The sequence below is a fragment of the Schistocerca nitens genome, chromosome 5 (genome assembly GCF_023898315.1).
Source record: "Schistocerca nitens isolate TAMUIC-IGC-003100 chromosome 5, iqSchNite1.1, whole genome shotgun sequence".
NCBI lineage: Eukaryota > Metazoa > Arthropoda > Insecta > Orthoptera > Acrididae > Schistocerca > Schistocerca nitens.
This window is the reverse complement of record NC_064618.1, coordinates 82,898,235-82,918,005: the sequence shown is the minus strand read 5'-3', so window position 1 is coordinate 82,918,005 and position 19,771 is coordinate 82,898,235. Positions and strand designations below refer to the sequence as shown.

The 19,771-nt window shown below is 42.1% G+C and overlaps 1 protein-coding gene across 2 annotated transcripts in view; it reads left to right on the top strand.

The window, feature by feature from the left end:
• Positions 1-19,771, top strand: part of LOC126259639 (protein bric-a-brac 2-like) — a 114,547-nt gene that overhangs the window by 57,274 nt on the left and 37,502 nt on the right. Inside the window, exons 7-8 of one of the 2 annotated variants that reach the window (XR_007546541.1) lie at positions 3,945-4,127; positions 4,245-4,331. Coding sequence is in view for 1 of the 2 variants with exons in the window: in XM_049956566.1 (XP_049812523.1) it covers positions 3,945-4,127 (183 nt within the window). In the remaining variant the exon portion in view is untranslated. The remainder of the gene's footprint in view (positions 1-3,944; positions 4,128-4,244; positions 4,332-19,771) is intronic. The other variant, XM_049956566.1, reaches the window with a different exon arrangement.

Below are 19,771 nucleotides of genomic sequence, written 5' to 3'. Positions count from 1 at the left end.
GGGTGGTTATGTTCCCAGGGGATTATCTAACTATCACAATATGAATAAGAAACCGTGCATATTACACGTTGCATGATTCACATGAAATGTTGCACTGTGTAGACAGATCTTGAAGTTCAGAGACTCGTGCCACCTAAAATTGAGCTAGTTGTTTGGTATACTGATTAAATTTCAGCATTGTGACTATGATGTAAGTTTGCTGACTACAATGATTAGATACCAAATCCACTAATTTCAAAAAAGTCTCAGCTACTGCAGTCTGCTGACAGCCATAACTTTTGAACTAATTTATATAGCTTACTATGTCAAAAAGTAAAATAGCACAGATGATTCGAGTTGGAAATACTACTTCCCTTTTGATGAATCTGTGGAGTAAATTTTCCATATTTTTTCTGCTTCATTGAAACTGACAAAAGGCACTAGCTGTGGTGGTGCTGTTCCTGACAACTCATGTTGTATCAGCAGCTCCTGATTCTGCTCTTTGGTTGACAAGGTGGTGTTGCTGCAACTGCTGTTGCTGCTGACATTGCTCTTGCTGTTTGGCTGATTGCAGCTGCAGCATCTGTGTCTGTCACTATTGCAGTTTCAACTACTGTTTCGACAAATACAGCACTTGTTGATCCACATTGAAGTAATCACTGCACTGTAGGAATGTAGATTGTCGTCATTTTTCTATCAAACTTAATGGTAAGAAAGTTAGGAACACTGTTGTACCATATCATAAGACACAAACAACAGCATGGCCACAATGAACCAAAGTTTGTTCTTCTTCTGCATACAAGCAGACAGCAGTTAAGAACATAAACACAAACATAGAAACAATTCAGGTATGGATACAGCAGTTGCTGACAAATAATATGAGCACAATATGAGGGCGAGTGCCTGCGGCGGGTGCCGTGACGTGCACAAATCATGTGGCCTACCACAGGCAGCCTCTGGTGACTAGCCCACACAGATGCCATTGGTGGAACATTCGAAGTGTAGTGCGCCAGCAACCTGGTACTGTGGCACCTATCCAAGTGTTGCGTACAGGGTTATAGGCTCTCTTCCCTCTTGGATAAACAATGCTCTGCCAATGTGAGCGTCAGGGCAACTGTTGAAACATCAGTGGCCTCTGCAGCGTGTGCCAGAGGCGGTGATAGAAGTGTCAGAAGGAGACTCCAGGCTGGAACTGATGAATAGGGGTAAAAGTGGTGTGGCCTTGGACATGCATGGTGGCCGCTCCCCTGCAGATAAAGAGAGCACCAGTGACAAGGGCGCTGGTAGCATCTAAATATCCTGTTACTTGACATGGTGGGACTGTGCCAACAGTGAAGGCGCCAGCTGCTTGGTTGAGAATGCTTGTGTTGAACGACCTGAAGGCACTAGTCTAGCTGGTGATGGAATTGATGGTGGCAGTGAAGCGTCGTGGGAAGGCCGGGCATCAGGTGCTGGAGAACTAGACCCAGGGAGAGAGGTAGGAGGGCATGTCTGTCCCCACAGCAGGGACACCCTTTGAGGCCAGGACAGGTGCTGCGGGCAGAGGTGGCTTCAGCGGACCCACAATCCTCACCATGGCACGAAGACATAGCAGGTCATGGTAGCGCACCACAAGCCCATTACAGGTGCACGCCATACAGAGGCAGCAGCCTTGGCAGCTGTGGACCATGGTCTGTGTACACTTTGGTGGCCACACCACCAAGCCCAGATTGCAGAGCCAGGAGCGAACTACAATGAGGGCTGCACCTTGGACATTGTTGGGGCAGCATGAGCAGATGGAGGAGGGTGCAGGGCTGACAACTGTCTCAGTTGGGCTCTGATCTCCCACTGGTGTAAAACAATGGGAGCTCAAGAAGTGTGTAAGGTGTCATCCATCAAGGAATCTGCGATGTACTTCTTCATTCAAACACTGAATGTGCTCGTGAGATTGTGAGTAAAAATAAGGAGCAGTCACGTGGCGAATGCCTGGACATGAGTGGAAATCATGGAAGGCCTGAGACACAAACTATGTCACAAGCATATAAGACGCTCTTCCAATAGAAAAAAAAAAAAAAAAAATTGAGAGAGATCCTGATTCATAGCCATGGCTGACATCAAAGGAGGGTGGATAACATGGAAATTTAGAGAAAGCATTGACAACCAACAAGTATTTAGAAAGGGTTCCACAAAATCGACATCGACGTGTTCCCACGGACACTGCAGTGGAGGCCATGGTACAACAAGATGCACCAAGCCACCATCAATGTCAGTCCAAAACATGTGCTGATGGGCCAATAACTTGGTATGTGAGACACTCCATGTCCTTGATGTAGGAGCTGAATCACATCTTGCCATATGGTGACCAGGATCATGAACCTAGCTGACATCCTGTCCGTAGCTAATGGAATGACACCATCAAATACCAAAAGGCGATGAAAGGGGACAAAATAGTTGCGCAAAGAATCAGAAGCCCTGCCTGGAGGCCTATCCGAATGAGTTAAACAACATGATACAAAACCGAATCGGCAGTGACAGCATCTGTGATCCTGGGGCCCATAATAGGAAACCCTTCTAGTAAGACAGAAACAAACCCCACTGCTGGAGGCAATGTGCTGCTTTGTTGGACAGTGAAGCAAAAGGATTGAACAATGAAACCAAAGGCTTGTGGTCAGTTATGAAGTGTAACTTAGGCCCATATAAGAATGCGGGAAACTTTTTGAGCACATAGGCATAGCTAGCACTTCTTTTCGACTTGGGAGTAGTGCTGCTGAGCAGAGTTGAGTGTTTTTGACACGTAAGTTATCAGACATTTGTAACCCTCCTCCTATCATTATACAAGAACTGCCCGAAATCAATACTGAGAGGTGTCCATAGTGAAAACCAGTTGGTAGCCAGCATGGAAAGTAGCCAAACAAGGATCAAACTGTAATTTAGACTTCAGAAACATGAATGCACTTGTTGGCTAGCATCCCCTAAAAGGGAATGTTCTTGTGGAGCAACTCGTGGGGGTGGGGCTTGGGGGGAGATGACATGGCTGCACCCAGAATGAATTTGTGATTGTAAATAATTTTACTTAAAAATAATTAGAGTTTTTTGACATTTCTAGGGTGAGGCAGAGATGTTACCATGACAACATGATGACGTAAAGACTTAACACCATCTCGAAAACCCCCGAGCCCCAAGTACACAGTGGTTGATTGAAAAAAGTGTGACTTGGCCAAGTTGCATTTCAACCCTGTAGTATGTAAGACTGAGAACAAAGAGCATGTGTTATATTAATGATCTTGCATGGAATGCATCTCTCACAATGATGTCATCAAGATAGTTGGTGGACCACAGAACAGACATTGTCAGTTGTTCCAAAAAATGTTGTAAAATCTTAGGGCCTAGCACAATATGTCACTTGTGTGATACATTTTTATTTAGAATACATTACTGGTTACCAATTAAAATGTATGAAGCCCACACATTTCCATTTTAAAATAATACAAAAGACTTTGTTTTGTGAAGTAAGTGCAAAAATACAGTCATAGCAGATATTTATAAAAATATGAATATATTTTTTTTTTCTCTCCACATGGTTCTAGGGTATATTTTCTAGTGCAAGGATGTATTATCAGCCCTGATAAACTGAAGAGAATTTTTATTGGTTAAAAGAAACTTTATTCATCTTTATGTTACTTACAAATTATATGATAAATGATACGCTTGTAAACAAGCCATAGGCTTTGAATGACTTGCCATGCACTTTTTTAGAGTTGCAGCCATCTTCTTTACTTTCAACTTTTTGAAGAAGAAATGTATAGTTAGAGGTCTAGTGACATTAGATTCAGTGTGTTTATTTTATGAAAAATGACGCTGTCATATTTCAACAATGCAGAGCTTTTTAGTATCTGGACTTATTGCGGAAGGTAGTTTTCATGTTCTCTCTCACTACATAGTTCATTTGCATATTTAACGTGGAGCAGTTGGATTGTACCTAACAGATACCCAAGAAAACGCTGTATCGTGAGAAGGCCCGCCTGGTTGAAGCAGGTCGCTTACCATCAAATTGCATACGCAAGCGCTCTGGGACATCGGATGCATGTAAGCAGTTGAGGTTAAACGAAGCAGTAGCAGCATGCCAACAGGGGAAAATGTCTCAGGCAGCAGCATCAGTTGCTTACCAGGTACGGCTCATACTCATTAACAATTTTTTCACTGATCTTTTTTTTTTTTTTTTTACTGGCTTGTCGTCTGGCATTTCCTGAATAATCTGTGATATCCTTCTAAAATTGGGATTTCAGAGGAATGGCTAGCAGGAATGGTAACATTTCATGTATTAGAAAGGAAGTTACCCCGGGCCTAAGTAAAAGAAGGCACAGTAATATAAGGTAAGATTGAAATTAAGTTACATGTCAGAAACAGGGAGTACTTAAAACTTTTTTTTTTTTTTAAGAAGGCCAGGGTTGTTACTCAAAATGTTAAAATGTTGAAACTGGAAATGAAGAAAAGATTATGGTTTAGCTTTCCCCTTGATAACAAGGTCTTAACAGAGAGAGAGAGAGAGAGAGAGAGAGAGAGAGCACAGTGTCTGATTATGTGTAAGAGAGGAAATAAAATCAGTTAAGTCCTCAGGGGAACCATTGCAACATTTGCCTTCTGAAATTTAGGGAAATCATGGAAAACCTAGACCTCTGTAGCTGGACAGGGATTTGAAGCACTGTCCTTCCAAATGTAATTCCACTGTGCAGAGTGCAAACAGTTGCATTACTCACTAGATTCAGAACTGGCAGGAAAAAGGGGGGGGGGTGTAGAGGTATGTGTGTGTGTGTGGGGGGGGGGGAGAATTTTTACCTTCAGGATGCATAACTGCCAGTACAGGGACAGAAAACATAACATGGCAGTACTCACACCTTTCAGAATCGTATATGCCTTCTTCAGAGCAAAAAGTGGGAACAACATTTTTCTTCACCTCTGCCTGCCTTACTCTTCAGACATGACAGATCCCGCTTAACCTGAGTAGCAAGTGCTCAAGTGATTCCCTCTCTCCCCACACACACACACACACACACACACACACACACACACACACACACACACACACACACACACATGTCTGCCTCCTCCTCCTCCTCCTCCTTCACAATCCCCTGCCCTGAAGAAGGAAACTGGCCAGATAATCTGTTTCTAAGTGGATTTAGTAATTCATGTATATGATTTTCCTTTGTATAGTTAATTGCCTGCTTGGTATGCAGTGAGCTTTCCTCTAAGAGAAAGTTAAGGGTTTTGAAGTTTGGGGATAATGAGGGCCATTCAATAAGTTCATATTGCCTTGTGCATTGGTTAGTCAACTTGTATGTTTAACTGGTTATGCATCAACAATGGCATGGTTGATAGAATCCATCATATTGTAAGCACTTGGAGAAAATTGCTATTCTGACCATTTTGTCCAACATCTCCAGAGGCATGTTGCCATACTTTTACCACGAGTGAAGATAAGTCTGTCTCCCCACAAACTGCAAGTTGCATTTTCGAATCTTCATGCCAGTGGAGATTACATCTACTTGACACTGCATATTTTGATTATGTTAAAGCAGTTTATCAAGCACAAAAAAATACTAACATGAATACAATCATTTGCCGTATAATCACTGTGCCCATTTATAAAATTCTATTTTTCTCTCAAACTTCTCTTTGATCAATTTTTGCATAAGTTGCACTTTAAATTGATTCCCGTTATATGTTTGTGTTGCACCACTGCTTGAAGATAAGAACTGACAGTCCTAGTACAATAAAGAAATAATAAATCTTAATTAAAACATATTTATACTGTAAGACGCTTAATTTGCGAGGAAAATACAGCCCATGTGCGGGCCTTTACATCTATACACTGTACAAAGGATGTAGTGTCCAATCAGTTATAACATCTCAGTAATATGGAGACTCCTGTGTGGAGTAGGTGGCCAGTACTGAGTCTGCTGTAGGTTGTTGACACACTGTAGCACACTCAATATGCTCTGCAGTAATCGGACTCGAAGCTAAACATGGACTGGCTGCTCAGCTCTGTGGATGGAAGTAACTACTTGCCAGCAGCAGCAGTGTACTGACGCGTCCTTCAAGGCATGGCCATAGGGCACGTAATGGTTGGTTGCTCCGGCAGGACAACTGTCCTCCTGGTTGTGTCAGTGTTGGTGCCAACAGTGAGACTTGTGCTTTAATACATCAATGACACAACATTCCTCTCCCCCAAACCTTTGCACCATCGTCATGTGTGGCTGGTTCCTGGACCAGTGCCATGGGGAAGGTATGAATGCACGCATCTCAGATGGAACGGGGTCTGTATCTGTTGCTGATGCCAGATCTCATCTGCATCTCCGTATAAACTGCTGCGAGTGGCAGACAACACTGGCCAAAAACCAACCACAGGGTCCACGCCCACATCCAGGGATGCTGATGCTATGGATGGGACATCAACAACAGCTGCAGGATACCGTGGGATAACCTGTGGGATGCCCAGAGGCAGTGCTTCCATGGGCATCAGCTCAGACTGCGTTATCAGTGGGGCCACTGGAGATGCCTGCTGCATGTCAATCTTCATTGATGTCAAGACGAGAGCTGCCACGACCGAACTGGGCAAAGAGGCAGAGGTGATGACTGCTGCCACAGAACTCTGTGGAATTCTGGGTCTGTGAACAAAAACTGTGTGGCAGAATCACAAATTCAGGACTGCGGCAGCTGGTTCTGATGCTGCCAGCACAGCCCTGTTGGACTCGGAATGGTGTGTGATGATTTTCCTAAAACTTCTATCATTACACCCTATTCTCAGAGGCTACCCATGCCAAACACTCTGAAAGTGTCTTTGGCCCAAAACCTTGCAGGGCTGGACATATGGCTTCTACAGTCGCTGCAAGAGATGGAGAAGAGTACGGTGACATTGACTGTGTAAGAGTTCTACCAGCAACTGTCACAAGACAAAAAGTGATAGGAGAACAAAAATTTCATGCGGGCCTGGTCCTGTGTGTGGGATGAGCACAGCTTCTCCATTTGCGTCTTTAAAGTGCATATAAACCATTTGGCTTCACCATTTGACTGTGGATGAAATGCACTATTGTGATATTCTGGATGCAATTAACATGAAAAAATTGTCGAAAGTTGTCTGACATAATTTGAGGTCCAATGTCAGAAATGATGATCTCTGTAAATACTTCAGTTCAAAAAATGGAGGTGAGGGCTGACAGTTGTGGTGGAATGCATTGGGACTTCAAAGGGAAACTTGATATAAACATCTACCACCATTCCAATAGGGTCCTAAGAAATCCACAAGTAACCATTGCCATGGTCCTGTTGGGCATAGCCACTCGAGAAACCATTGTGGTGGAGCCGACTGGTGTTCCACACAGACAATGGGGAGGTCGATCATTCAATTTGGGCATCCGTGACAGTCACATACAATGACAATGAGCTAGCTGCCTAGTGCATACCACTCTGCAATGAACGTGGTGCAACAGTTTCAACATTTCTTGCTGTAGGGATTGAGGCATCACAACATCAGCATCATCATTCTCAGTATGAAAAAGGATATGCAGTGCACAGAATGTGAGTGCTGATGTGCCAAGTAGCGGTCTATCAAGGGGTAGTGGATTTCTATTAAGCTGAAGTACCACCCATTGTAAACATATTGCAAAATCACTTGAAGAGCTGAGTCAGTACTGGATTTGTGTGCAATATGATGGTAGTCCACTGGAGACCCATGAAGATGCTTTGAATTAATCTGGAACCACCAGTCCTCAAATGAATCAACAGTACCAACTGGCAACTGTCGTAACTAGTCAGTACTTAAGTGGTGAGCCATTGGCTTGTGCAACAAGTTATACTGGTAGTTCGACAACAACAGGGTCCTGTGTTGTAATTTTTGTGCGGTATGTGGCGGGACAGACTTGGAGGGGCTGAACAAAGTTGTGAGTGATCTGTGATCCATGAGGAGATAGAACATCATCTGTACAAATACTGGTGAAATTTTGTGACTCCATAAATAATGGTGAATGCTTCTTTTTTCAGCTGGCTGTAATTACTCTGTACCTTGTTTAAAGTTTTGGAAGTCAATGCAGTGAGCCTGACAGGAACTAGTCCTGTGGGAGAGCACCAATCCAGTCCCATAGGATGACGCATCAACTGTTAAGACAACTGACTTCTCTGGATCAAAGTGGGCCAAAGAATGATCACTGAGGAGACCATCCTTAAGTCACAGAAATGCATCCTGACAGTGTTCGGCACATGAAGTGAACATCTTTCCAGGGCTCTTCGGAGCAGCAATTTGTGGTACATGAGGAATAAACTTGATGTGGTACATCAGTTTACTTGTTGCTGCCTATAACTTGTTAATGTTACGAAGTGTCGACAAATCCCTGTTCAATGACAAGTGTGATTGTGCTGGATGGATGCCCAGGTATTCAACTGTCATGTGGAAAAACAAGCACTTTTCTTTATTGCACTTTAGTCCCATGTCAGAAAGAACTTGGAACAAACGCTCTTAAGTTGGCTAAATGTTCTGCTATTGTGTGACTAGACTCAACTATATCATCATAGTTTGCACACTAAGAAACTTTCACTGTTAACTGCTCCAAAAACCATCAGAAAATAGCGGGAGGTGTTCCACTGCTGAGAGGGAGACACTGATACTAGTATAAACCCAAGTGCATGTTAAGTACAAAGAACCATTTGGACTGCTCATTCAGGGGTAACTGCAAGTACATCTATTGCAAGTAAATTTTTTGAGAAGTGATGCTGTCCTAATCTGTCCGTCAATTTGTTGGGCCAAGGCAGGGGAATAGAGGTCAACAGTGTGCGCAGGTTTACAGTGGATTTAACATCCTGTTGTAATCGTAAACTGCGTGATGGCTTTTTAATAACTACTAGGGGAGATGCTCACTTACTTGCTGAAATTGGTTCAATAACACCAATGTCTTGCCACCATTTCAGTCCTTAAGTGACCTGATCACGAATGGCATAGGGACAGGCCATGCAAAATGAAAATGTGGCTGTGTGTCATCTTTTAAAGTCATGTGCACCTCAAAATCTGTAGTTTTCCCAGACCTTCATGAAATAGATCACTATACTTTGCACACAAATCATTACACAGTCTTGAGGTACAGCAGTATTTATTTGCAACATATTGTACTGAATGTCTAGGTCAAGCAAGTCAAATGAATCCAGACTAAAAATGTTTGGGCTGTCCCTAGAACACAAGACATGAAATAACAGTTTAAGTAACATTGCAAATTGTTGTTGGTAGGCTGCACATGACCAATGCTGGAATATTGTGACCATTGTATGCTGATAGAGTGGAATTAGACTGCTGCAGCTGTGGGCTGCCTAACAGTGTATAAGTGTTTCTATGCAGCAAAGTTATGGAAGCCCCTGTATCTAATTGTAGTTTCAGAGAATGCTGCACCACACACAAATATACATATACATAGTTTATTTCTCTGATGTTGGTTGTGAACATTTCTGTTTATTTGAAGGCGGAGCCTCTGATTGTGCCCCTTGCACAGCTCAGCTGATACTACATTTACTTCTATTGAGGAACATTGTGCTGTAGAGTCTGACTGTTACTTGGCACAATAGTTTTGCAAACACACAGTTTCGGTGTGGCTGCGCATACCACAGGAAGAGCACTTCGCTCCTGCATGCATGCTATATATGGTCATGTGCTGTGTGGCACTGCAGGCCCAAGTTCTTGTATTAGACCCCCAAGAGGCGTATGTACAGTGTGACTGACTGTTGTTAACACTTGACTTTGCATGCCACTAGACTTCTGATTAGATAACTGAGTGTGTTGTGCCCTTTGAACAACAGAAATGCCTCAAGCCTCTAAATCTATCTCTGCTATATCTACTGTGTTCTGAGTCTCATTGATAGAAAAAACAGTTTCTGAATCAGAATTTGGTGTCTTCAAAATAACAATCTGCATTCGCATGTCCATTACATTTTGGGTAATTGTGCCACTGAACAAGAGCCTAAAAATTTTTTATCTGGCAGCTGCTACATGCACCTCAGTGTCTATGTACTCATCTAACTTCTGAAGTAATGACTCATAACCAACATCCTCCAGTTGAGAGTCCAGAGACAGTTTGAAGCACTACCGAAACACTTCAGCACCCACATTTGAAAGGAAATAAGCCTTGCACCGTATTCCAGTTATGTCATAGACAGAGAAATTCACTTTAAATTGGGTGCAGTATTTGGCCTAGTCCTCTTGCTGGCCGTAAAATTCTCGGAATTTGGTTGTAGCTGTAGTTCATTGAGGTACAGCTTCTGTTGCAAGTACTTGCATCATTTGAGTGACACTCTGCACCATTTGTCGAATCCATGGCCCTTGCAACTGAACCCCATCTATCAGAAAAAGTTCTTGTGGTGGCACAGACATTATAATTCACTATAGCAAACGCAGTAAACGAAAAATGTCACTTTTGATGGTGGAAGAACACAACACTGTAAGTTCACTTTTCTTGTTGACAATGTTTTGTCGTTGCTTGGAGGTAGAAATGGACAGTCCTAAAACAGTAAATAATGCTGACACAATCTTAACCAAAACATATTTATTCTGTAAGAGACTGAACGTGCAAGGAGGGTGTAGCCCGTTAGTTTGTCCTTACATCAGTACATTGTACAAAGTACACAGTGTCCAGGTCACTGATTACTGTTGAGTAATATATAAAGTCCTTCTGCGTGGAATAGGCGGCCGGCACTGTGTTCACTGCAGCTTATTGACACTGTACCACACCCAATATGCTCCATAGTAATCAGACTCGAGGCCAGATACAGACTGGCTGTTCAGCTCTGTAGATGGAAGTAAATATTCTTTTGCAGCAGTAACTTCCTTGAAGGAGTGACCATAGACTACATCTTGGTTGGTTGCTCTGGCAGGCAGTGACTTTCCTACTAGTGGTGTCAGTGATAGTGCCAACTGTGAGACTTAAGCTTTGATATGTCGATGACAACACAGTTTTTCTGATGAAGTTAACTGAACTTTTGCTTATCCCACGTTTGACTTCCAGTTAAATGTTACTTCCTTAGTTCCTCATCATTTTCACCAATACAATCCTCATTGTCTTTGCATTGGGAATGATAGGAAATCTTGTATCCAACTGCACATTGGCACACCTCGCCTATTGAAATTTGGTTTGCTACTCTACTGTATACCAATGTCAGATAAAAAAATACTAATTTCCATGTAGACTTTGCTTCCTTGTCCACGGTTCAGAATGGAGCTACACACACTGGTGGTAAGGTACTCAACAACTCTCACCAAACATAAAGCAGGGAATTGGGAGTTCAAAAGAAAATGAAAAAGATACCTCATTAGTAACTCATTCACAAATATCTTGTCATCTAGATTCATGAATTCGAAAGTTATCATAGCTACATGGCAAATAGCAGCTTTTGTTATAGAGCTGTATGACAAGTAATAATATTCAATAAGCAAGAGGAAGTGTTTATATATGTAAAGATATTTACCTGAAAAATACCATTGTAATCAAGTAAATACCGGGTGTGTCAGAATGAGTATCAAGGTTTCAAAGCTTTGTAGCCTTTACTATATTCGGCTTACACTTAAAAGTAATACATCTAATTAAAGAATAAGTTAGACAGTTTTTCTTACAAGTGTTCAACACGAGAACCATTCGTCATACATTGAGTTGATAGGTGAGTTCTTACCAAAGCTCGATCAGTGAGTCTAGAGTAATCGTTGCAACTGCTTCAATCCTGTTTCTTAAGTTGGGTATATCAACTGGTAGCAGAAGAATGTATACATGATCCTTATAATAACTGCATGGTCTCAGATTGGGTGAACATGGAGGCCAAGCTCTGTCTTGCGGCCTCTTACTGCCAATCAAGCAGTCAAGTACAACATAGTTTAATCAATTGCATACTGAAATACACCAGTGAGGTTGTGTTCCATCCTGCTACTAAATAAAGTTCTGTCGTTCAGCTTCCTTGAATTGAGAAAAGAGCCATAGTTCAAGCGCATCAAGATAAGGAACACCAGTTATACTTGCTTCACCAAAGAAAAAAGGCCCATAAGCTTTTCACTGGGATATGGCACAAAAAAACGTTCAATTTAGGGGAGCCTCATTGCAATTGTACCATGTCGTGGGGATTTACTGAACTGCAGATGTGCACATAGTGTGTGTTCACATTATTTCCACATAGGTTAAATGTCAATTTGTCATTCAGGGCAATGTGATTTAGAAAATTTTCAGTTTTGTGCAGCAATATTTTTTTTTGTTTTGCAAAGTTAAACATAAACTATAGTCTGGAGACTTTAGAGCTTGTAACAACTGCAAACGATAAGGACATAGTTGTAAGTATCTCCTTAAAAGGCTCCACACAGACATCAGTGGCATTGCTAATTTGTGACTTGTCTTCCAAACTGATTTCTTGTGTATGGTCATGAAAGACTCTCTCAGCATGTTATTCCGTCACTATTGGTCATCCCGCAGCGAAGACAGCTGGTACCTTCAAACTGATGATATTTGGAACTTAATATGAATAGCACATTGCACTGTAACAACAGATTCAGACCCTGCAAACTGTAATACACCTAAAGCCTTCTGTTCACTAATTGCCATCTTTGCTACTAATGTTTTCTAATAGAAGAGACAGGAATCAATGCATGTGCATACATATAAAAAAAGAAATGTCTGAGTTGCTCTTTCATTCAGTGTATTATTTATGATTATAAGTTGAATGCAATAAATGCTACAAAATCTTAAAACCACAATATTAATTTTGAAACACCCAGTATTAAGGTCCTAATAGAATGTAAACAGCTGATATGTAGTTGTGGGAATAATAAATCCAGCAATAGGCTGTAGTGTGGTGTGCATTACCATTGGTAAATAAGTTTATATCTGAAGTCACTCTCAGTGTTGAGTCTTCCTATGTCAATTACAAATGTGTATTTCTATACTTAGAAATAAAAAGTAGTTCTGTGTACTTCAGAAACAAACACTAAAACAGTGCAAACCCTGTACTGATATAACAAATGCAGACAACAATGCTGACTACACTCCACCGTGCTTTTGGGATTTCCATGCCATGGGCCATGCTGTGCCATGTTGACAGTGCTGGTGAATTCTTCGTCATTGTGACCTTACTCAGGAGCAATAAACTGGCAGCCCTATGGCTTGAGTGGTTCTTCCGCACTGTTTTTGCAGTTACAGGCCCCCTGTTAAGAAAAATATTTTTGTTCACAATAAAATTACCAATGATCTTTAACAATTTACGCTAGTGATCAGAAATTTACTCCAGTAGAAGATAGTGTTCATTAATAGTGTGCTTTTGGGTTTTCTGCCAAGTTGTTCCCATTTTCTGCGCAATTTTTCAGTAACTGACCCAGCCTTCTTATTCACGTGCTGGATGTTTTGTTGTTACATGTACTCACTGCCTGGACTTGAACTAGACGAGGAAGTTATCTAACGCCACTATTTATAGTCAAGTTCGGTTCCTGATGCTCACTACACTCTCTGATGCTTTTGTTTCTCAGAGCTCATACTGATATTCCATGAAACACAAATTCTTTCAGTGTTTTCCAACTCTAATGGATGTGAGGGCCAGTGAGATTTTAATAAATTGAGTGTGAACTCCAAGCATTGTTTAGACAGAAACCTCCATCCCTGTTTACTACGTTTCCTGAATCTCTCGAATAATGAAAACTCCAGGTAGGAATAACAGCAATGTAAGAAAAGACAGATTGCTACTTACCATAAGGAAGACACGTCTTGTTGCAAACAGGTACAATTAAAAGACACTTACAAGCTCTCAGCCACAGCCTTCATTAGTAAAAGAGACACACACAAACTTCACACGCGTATGCGCCTACACACACACACACACACACACACACACACACACACACACGACTGCCAACTTCAGTATTTTGGTCTGGAATGCAACTGTCACGTGGGACGCAAGCAACAATTTGGAGGGGCTAGGCAAGGGGAAGGAATAGTAGCGTACGGGTGGGGAGAAAGGCAGACACTGTCTGGCTGAGTGTGCAGGGACTAGACTGTCAACAGGTGCAGCATCAGGAGGTTGTGGGGCAGGGGAGGTGGGGGATAAAGGAGTAAAAAAGGAGAGGAGTGGGGAAAGACGGGCAGATGTGTTGGAAAAGGGCTGCAGATAAACAGGGTGGGAGGTGAGATGACAGGACAGAGGAGTGGAAACTGTTGGGTGGAGGTTGTGGGTACAGTATGTTATAGTAGAGTTTAAATGTTCCAGGAACTTTTGAAGATTTTCTGCTCCACATGGTCACCCCTACAAACATGAGGTTCACTTACCAGTAGAAACATGTTTGTTTCAACTTCGTAGATTCTAGTGCATTTTCTTGAAAGAGTTTCATGTATAGCAGGGGTGACCAAGAATTCGACTAGTGAGCCAAACCATGGTTCACGAGCAATAATGCTCAACTTAGCTGCACACTCCCCCGCCCCCTGCCCCCTCCCCCAGTCACACAACACTATGTGAACTGGAAGAGGGGAAACTGTGAACATGCCATATTTAGATGGCAATTTGGTCACACTGCATATGGCTTGGTTTCATATTTCGGATGTGTCAACAACGTAGATCACAAACAAAATAAATTTTCAACAAAAAACAATCAATTATTGATAAAATTATTTAATTGGATAGATAAAAAAATCTACTCACCAAGCAACGGCAGAACAAAAACATAGAAGACTGTTGTGATTGGCAAGCTTTCGGAACCAGTGGCTCCTTCTTCAGGTGGAAGGGTTGCAGGGGAAGGAAGAATGGTGAAGGAAACGGTCTGGAGAGGTCTAGGAAAAGGGGTAGATATTGGGAAAGTCACCCAGAACTGCAGGTCACGGGAGACTTACCATACAAGATGAGAAGGAAAGACTGATTGTTGGGGACTGCATCAGATGAGATTTGAAAACCTGAGAGCTTAAAGGTGGAAGACAGGGTAATATGCAAGACAGAGATTACTACTAAAAGATGTACGAGTTAATAAGCATGAGAAGCTAAGAGCGTTGTATGTAACAGAGATGGGAGGGAGAGGTGAAAAATAGATACGAAAGACAATGAAAGATGTAGAAATCTAAAATGGAGAGAAGCAAAGAGTAGTTACAGTGAAGAAAAGCTGAGACAGAAGAAATTAACATATATTAAGACCAGGTGGGTGGCAAGAACTGAGGACATGTTGTAGTGCTAGCTCCCACCTGTTGAGTTCTGAGAAACTGGTGTCTGGGGGAAGAATCCAGATGGCACGTGTGGTTGAAACAGGTGCTGAAGTCACGAATGTCATGTTGTAGAGTATGTTCTGCAACAGGATACTGTGAGTTGCCAGTATATACCCTCTGCCTAAGCCCCTTCATCAGAACTGATAATTTGGTGGTAGTTATGCCAATGTAAAAAGCCAAATAGTGTTTACATAACAGGTGGCATATGATGTGTCATTTCACAGGTGGCTCCTTCGATGGTATATGTTTTGCCAGTCACAGGTCTGTTGTAGGTGGTTGTAGGAGGGTGCATAGGGCAAGTCTTGAAGTGGGGACAGTCACAGGGGTAGGAGCCGTAGGGTATGGAGATGGGTGCAAAAGGAGCATAGGGTTTGACAAGAATATTGCAGAGATTGGGAAGGTGACGGAAAGCTGTTCCAGTTATGGTGGCCAAAATTTCAGACAGAATGGATCTCAGTTCAGGGGAAATGAGATCCATTCTGTCCGAAATTTTGCCATTTACGTTAATTTCTTCTGTCTCAGCTTTTCTTCACTGTAGCTACTCTTTGCTTCACTCTGTTTTAGTTTCCTACATCCTTCATTATCTTACCTTTCTATTTTTCTCCATCTCCCTCCCACCTCTGTTACATACGATGCACTTAACTTCTCCTGCTTATTAACCCATACACAATGTTTTAGTAGTAATCTCTGTCTTGCATATTACCCTGTCTTCTACCTTTAAGCTCCCATGTTTTCAAATCTTGTCCGATGCAGTCCGCCAACAATCAATCTTTCCTTCTCATCCCGTACGGTAAGTCTCCCCTGACCCACGGTTCCCAAAATCTACCCCTTTTCCTAGACCTCTCCAGTCCTTTTCCTTCACCCTTCTTCCTTCCCCTTCAACCTTTGTGCCCGAAGAAGGAGCCACTGGCTCCAAAAGCTTGCCAATCACAACAGTCTTCTATGTGTGTGTTCTGCCGCCGCTTGGTGAGTGAATTTTTTATCTATACAGTTAAATAAAACAAATTTTCAGTATTATTTAATTATTTTTGGTGTGCTGCAGGAATAATATAATTTTTATCTGGTACTAATTTTCGGCATACGAGCATATGCAAACAATTTTACAGATTTTCGACTCATGTTGCCACATAATTATGACTTATTTACTTTCATAATCAAAAAATGATCTTCCGCGCACATATGTTGATTGAATTGTTTCAGCACTTTTGCAGCGTCATTATGGAGTCGTGAAAACTCTACCTGAGGAAAACAATGTAGGGTCATTCCATGTCAAATGAACCAGAAAAATGCAAAGTGCAACCCACTGGCTTGGATTTTCATGAAATTTGGTACACATGGTTTGTTTGGATGTATAATGACTGGTTTAAAATTTCAGACCTCTATCTGAAGCCAATATAAAGCTATAAAAGCCTGATTTTTCAACCTAAAATACTAAAACAATTCATTCGCAGCTGTTGCGAATTCAGTAAGTAGTTTTAAATTAATTTAATTTCTACTAAAACTGAAGTAGAAAAGATCTGAAAATTTCTGCACTTGTGTAAAATTTTCTGCAAAATTGAAATGTTGTATCAGATTTGTTGCCATCACATTATGATCAGTCGTTTGAGCCTTGAAAATAGAAATACGACTTTTTTTAATATGTCTACAACTTAAATTACATATTACTGTGTGCAGACTGTAGTCACAGTGTTGCAATATTCTGGCTGATATCATTGGAAAGAGAAGAAAATTTCCTTTAACACAGACATAAATGATCTTTGGGGAAATGACAGCTACATTAGTAGCCATAAAAAAAAAATTTAGGGCTTATTATCAAATTATTCCTCTTTTACACACAGAAACAAAAATTTATTCAACTGATTATCCAAAAATACAGTTTGGACTGCAAAGTATTCTAAGAAATAAATTGGCTACAAATTACTCCATGTCTCATTTATCAGTTTTTATATTGCATGTCTGTCATTGTTGTTGGTTGTTCTATAGTACATAATATTTTGAATTGGGACCCAACAAATATCAACCCTATATGGCCAGTAAAAAGATACTGTTAGACCTGCTGGATGCATAAATCTAGTTCTGGCATCACCCTGATCTAAATTTATAATTTCAATAAGACTATAACAATTTTTTTGAGTCATCAGTCTTCTGACAGGTTTGATGCCTCCCAGCCCACCACGAATTCCTCTCCTGTGCCAGCCTCTTCATCTCAGAGTAGCACTTGCAACCTACGTCCTCAATTATTTGCTTGACGTATTCCAATCTCCGTCTTACTCTACAGTTTTTGCCCTCTGCAGCTTCCTCTAGTACTACGGAAGTCATTCCCTGATCTCTTAACAGATGTCCTATCATCCTGTCCCTTCTTCTTGTCAGTGTTTTCTACATATTCCTTTCTGTTTGGAACCTCCTCATTCCTTACCTTATCAGTGCACCGAATTTTCAACATTCGTCTGTAACATCACATCTCAAATGCTTTGATTCTCTTCTGTTTTGGTTTTCCCGTAGTCCATGTTTTACTACCATGCAGCGCTGCACTCCAGACATACATTATCAGAAATTTCTTCCTCAAATTAAGGCCCATGTTTGATACTAGTAGACTTAATTTGAGGAAGTAATCTCTGAGAATGTATGCCTGGAGTGCAGTATTGCATGGTAGTGAAACGTGGACAGTGGGAAAACTCTAATAGAAGAGAATCGAATCATTTGAGATGTGGTGCTACAGACAAATGTTGAAAATTAGGTGGACTGATAAGATAAGGGATGGAGGTTCTGTGGAGAATTGGAGAGGAAAGGAATATGTGGACAACATTGATAAGGAGAAGGGACAGGATGATAGGAAATCTGGTAAGATGTTGGGGAATGACTTCCATGGTTCTAGGGGGAGCTGTAGAGGACAAAAACTGTAGGGGAAGACAGGGATTGGAATACATTCAGCAAATATTTGAGGATGTAGGTTGCAAGTGCTACTCTGGGATGAAGAGGTTGACACAGGAGAGGAATTTGTGGTGGGCCGTATCAAACAAGTCAGAAGACTGATGACTCAGAAAAAAAAGAAGAAACTTCCCTTGGCCAGGAATGCCTTTTTTGCCATAGCGAGTCTGCTTTTGATGTCCTCTTTGCTCCATCCATCATGGGTTATTTTGCTGCCTAGGTAGTAGAATTCCTTAACTTCATCTACTTCGTGACCATCAATCCTGATGTTAAGTTTCCCACTGTTCTCATTGCTACTACTTCTCATTACTTTAGTCTTTCTTCAATTTACTCTCAGGCCATATTCTGTACTCAGAAGACTGTTCATTCGTTTCAGCAGATCCTGTTATTCTTCTTCACTTTCACTCAAGATAGCTGTATCATCAGCGAACTGTATCATTGATATCCTTACGGCTTGAATTTTAATCCCACTTCTGAAACTTTCTTTTATTTCCATCATCGCCTCTTTGATATACAGATTGAACAGTACGTGTGAAAGATTACATCTCTGTCTTACACCCTTTTTAATCTGAGCACCTCATTCTTAGACGTCCGCTCTTATTATTCCCTCTTGGCTCTTGTACATATCGTATATTACCCGTCTCTCCCTACAGCTTACTGCTGTTTTTCTGAGAATTTTGAACATCTTGCACCATTTTACATTGTCGAATTGTTATAATGTCAAGTTTAACAAATATATTCCAAGGACGACACAATACAGATCAAGTAAACAAAGTAAGACGTGTGTACACTTTAACAGTCAAATCAGAACTGAGTCAGAGTCTAGCGGCCGCAGGCTGGCTGGCCGCTTCGGTGGCGCTGCTGCTGCATGGCTGGCAGACAGCGCCGCATGTAGAGGATGCGCATAACTGCGCGGCGGCACTTTGAAAGATTGGCGAGTCACAGCGATTTTCCCCCCTTTGAAGTTTTTGCACATGTCTTGATGGAAGTGGCCTGTAGATTGCTAACGTCTATAGGTGTTGTTTGACTGGCCGTAAAGTCTCGAGGAGGAGGCTTCCCGTACGGACGGAAGTGTCCCCGATGATAACGGGTCGAAATGACAGGAGACATGGGGGTCGCATCTGCTGGGGCCCTGTGCACCAATCTGCCCGTTGCGGCAAGTCCGGTTGTTATAACAGGAGACATGGGCGATGTGTCCGCGTCCGTAGGAGGAGGAGGCGAGTAGAGTTGTTCCGACAGATGGTGGTCATCTGGTTCCTGCATGGGCACGTCGTCTGTTGGTGTCAGTTCTTGTGCTGGCACCGAGATGATGGTGAGAGGACTGCGTTGTGAGTAATGAGAGATTCCAGGATCCCGAGCATCAGGTAGAGGCGAAGGTGGTGTAGCGGCATCTGGAACAGGAGTTGCCAGCACACGAGGCCGAAGCTGGTCCAAATGACGCACTGCAACACCCGTGTCCGTCTGGATTTCATACAGGTGTCGGCCGCGGTGTCGTAAGATGCAGCCAGGGCTCCATTTTGGCCGCCTGCCATATCCCTGTACCCATACAAGGTCGCCGGCGGTGAACCGGCCAAGCGAAGGCACCAGTGGCCGTGAGGTGGAAGGCCGCAGAAGATGAAGTAGTGTGCGGGACTGTCGGC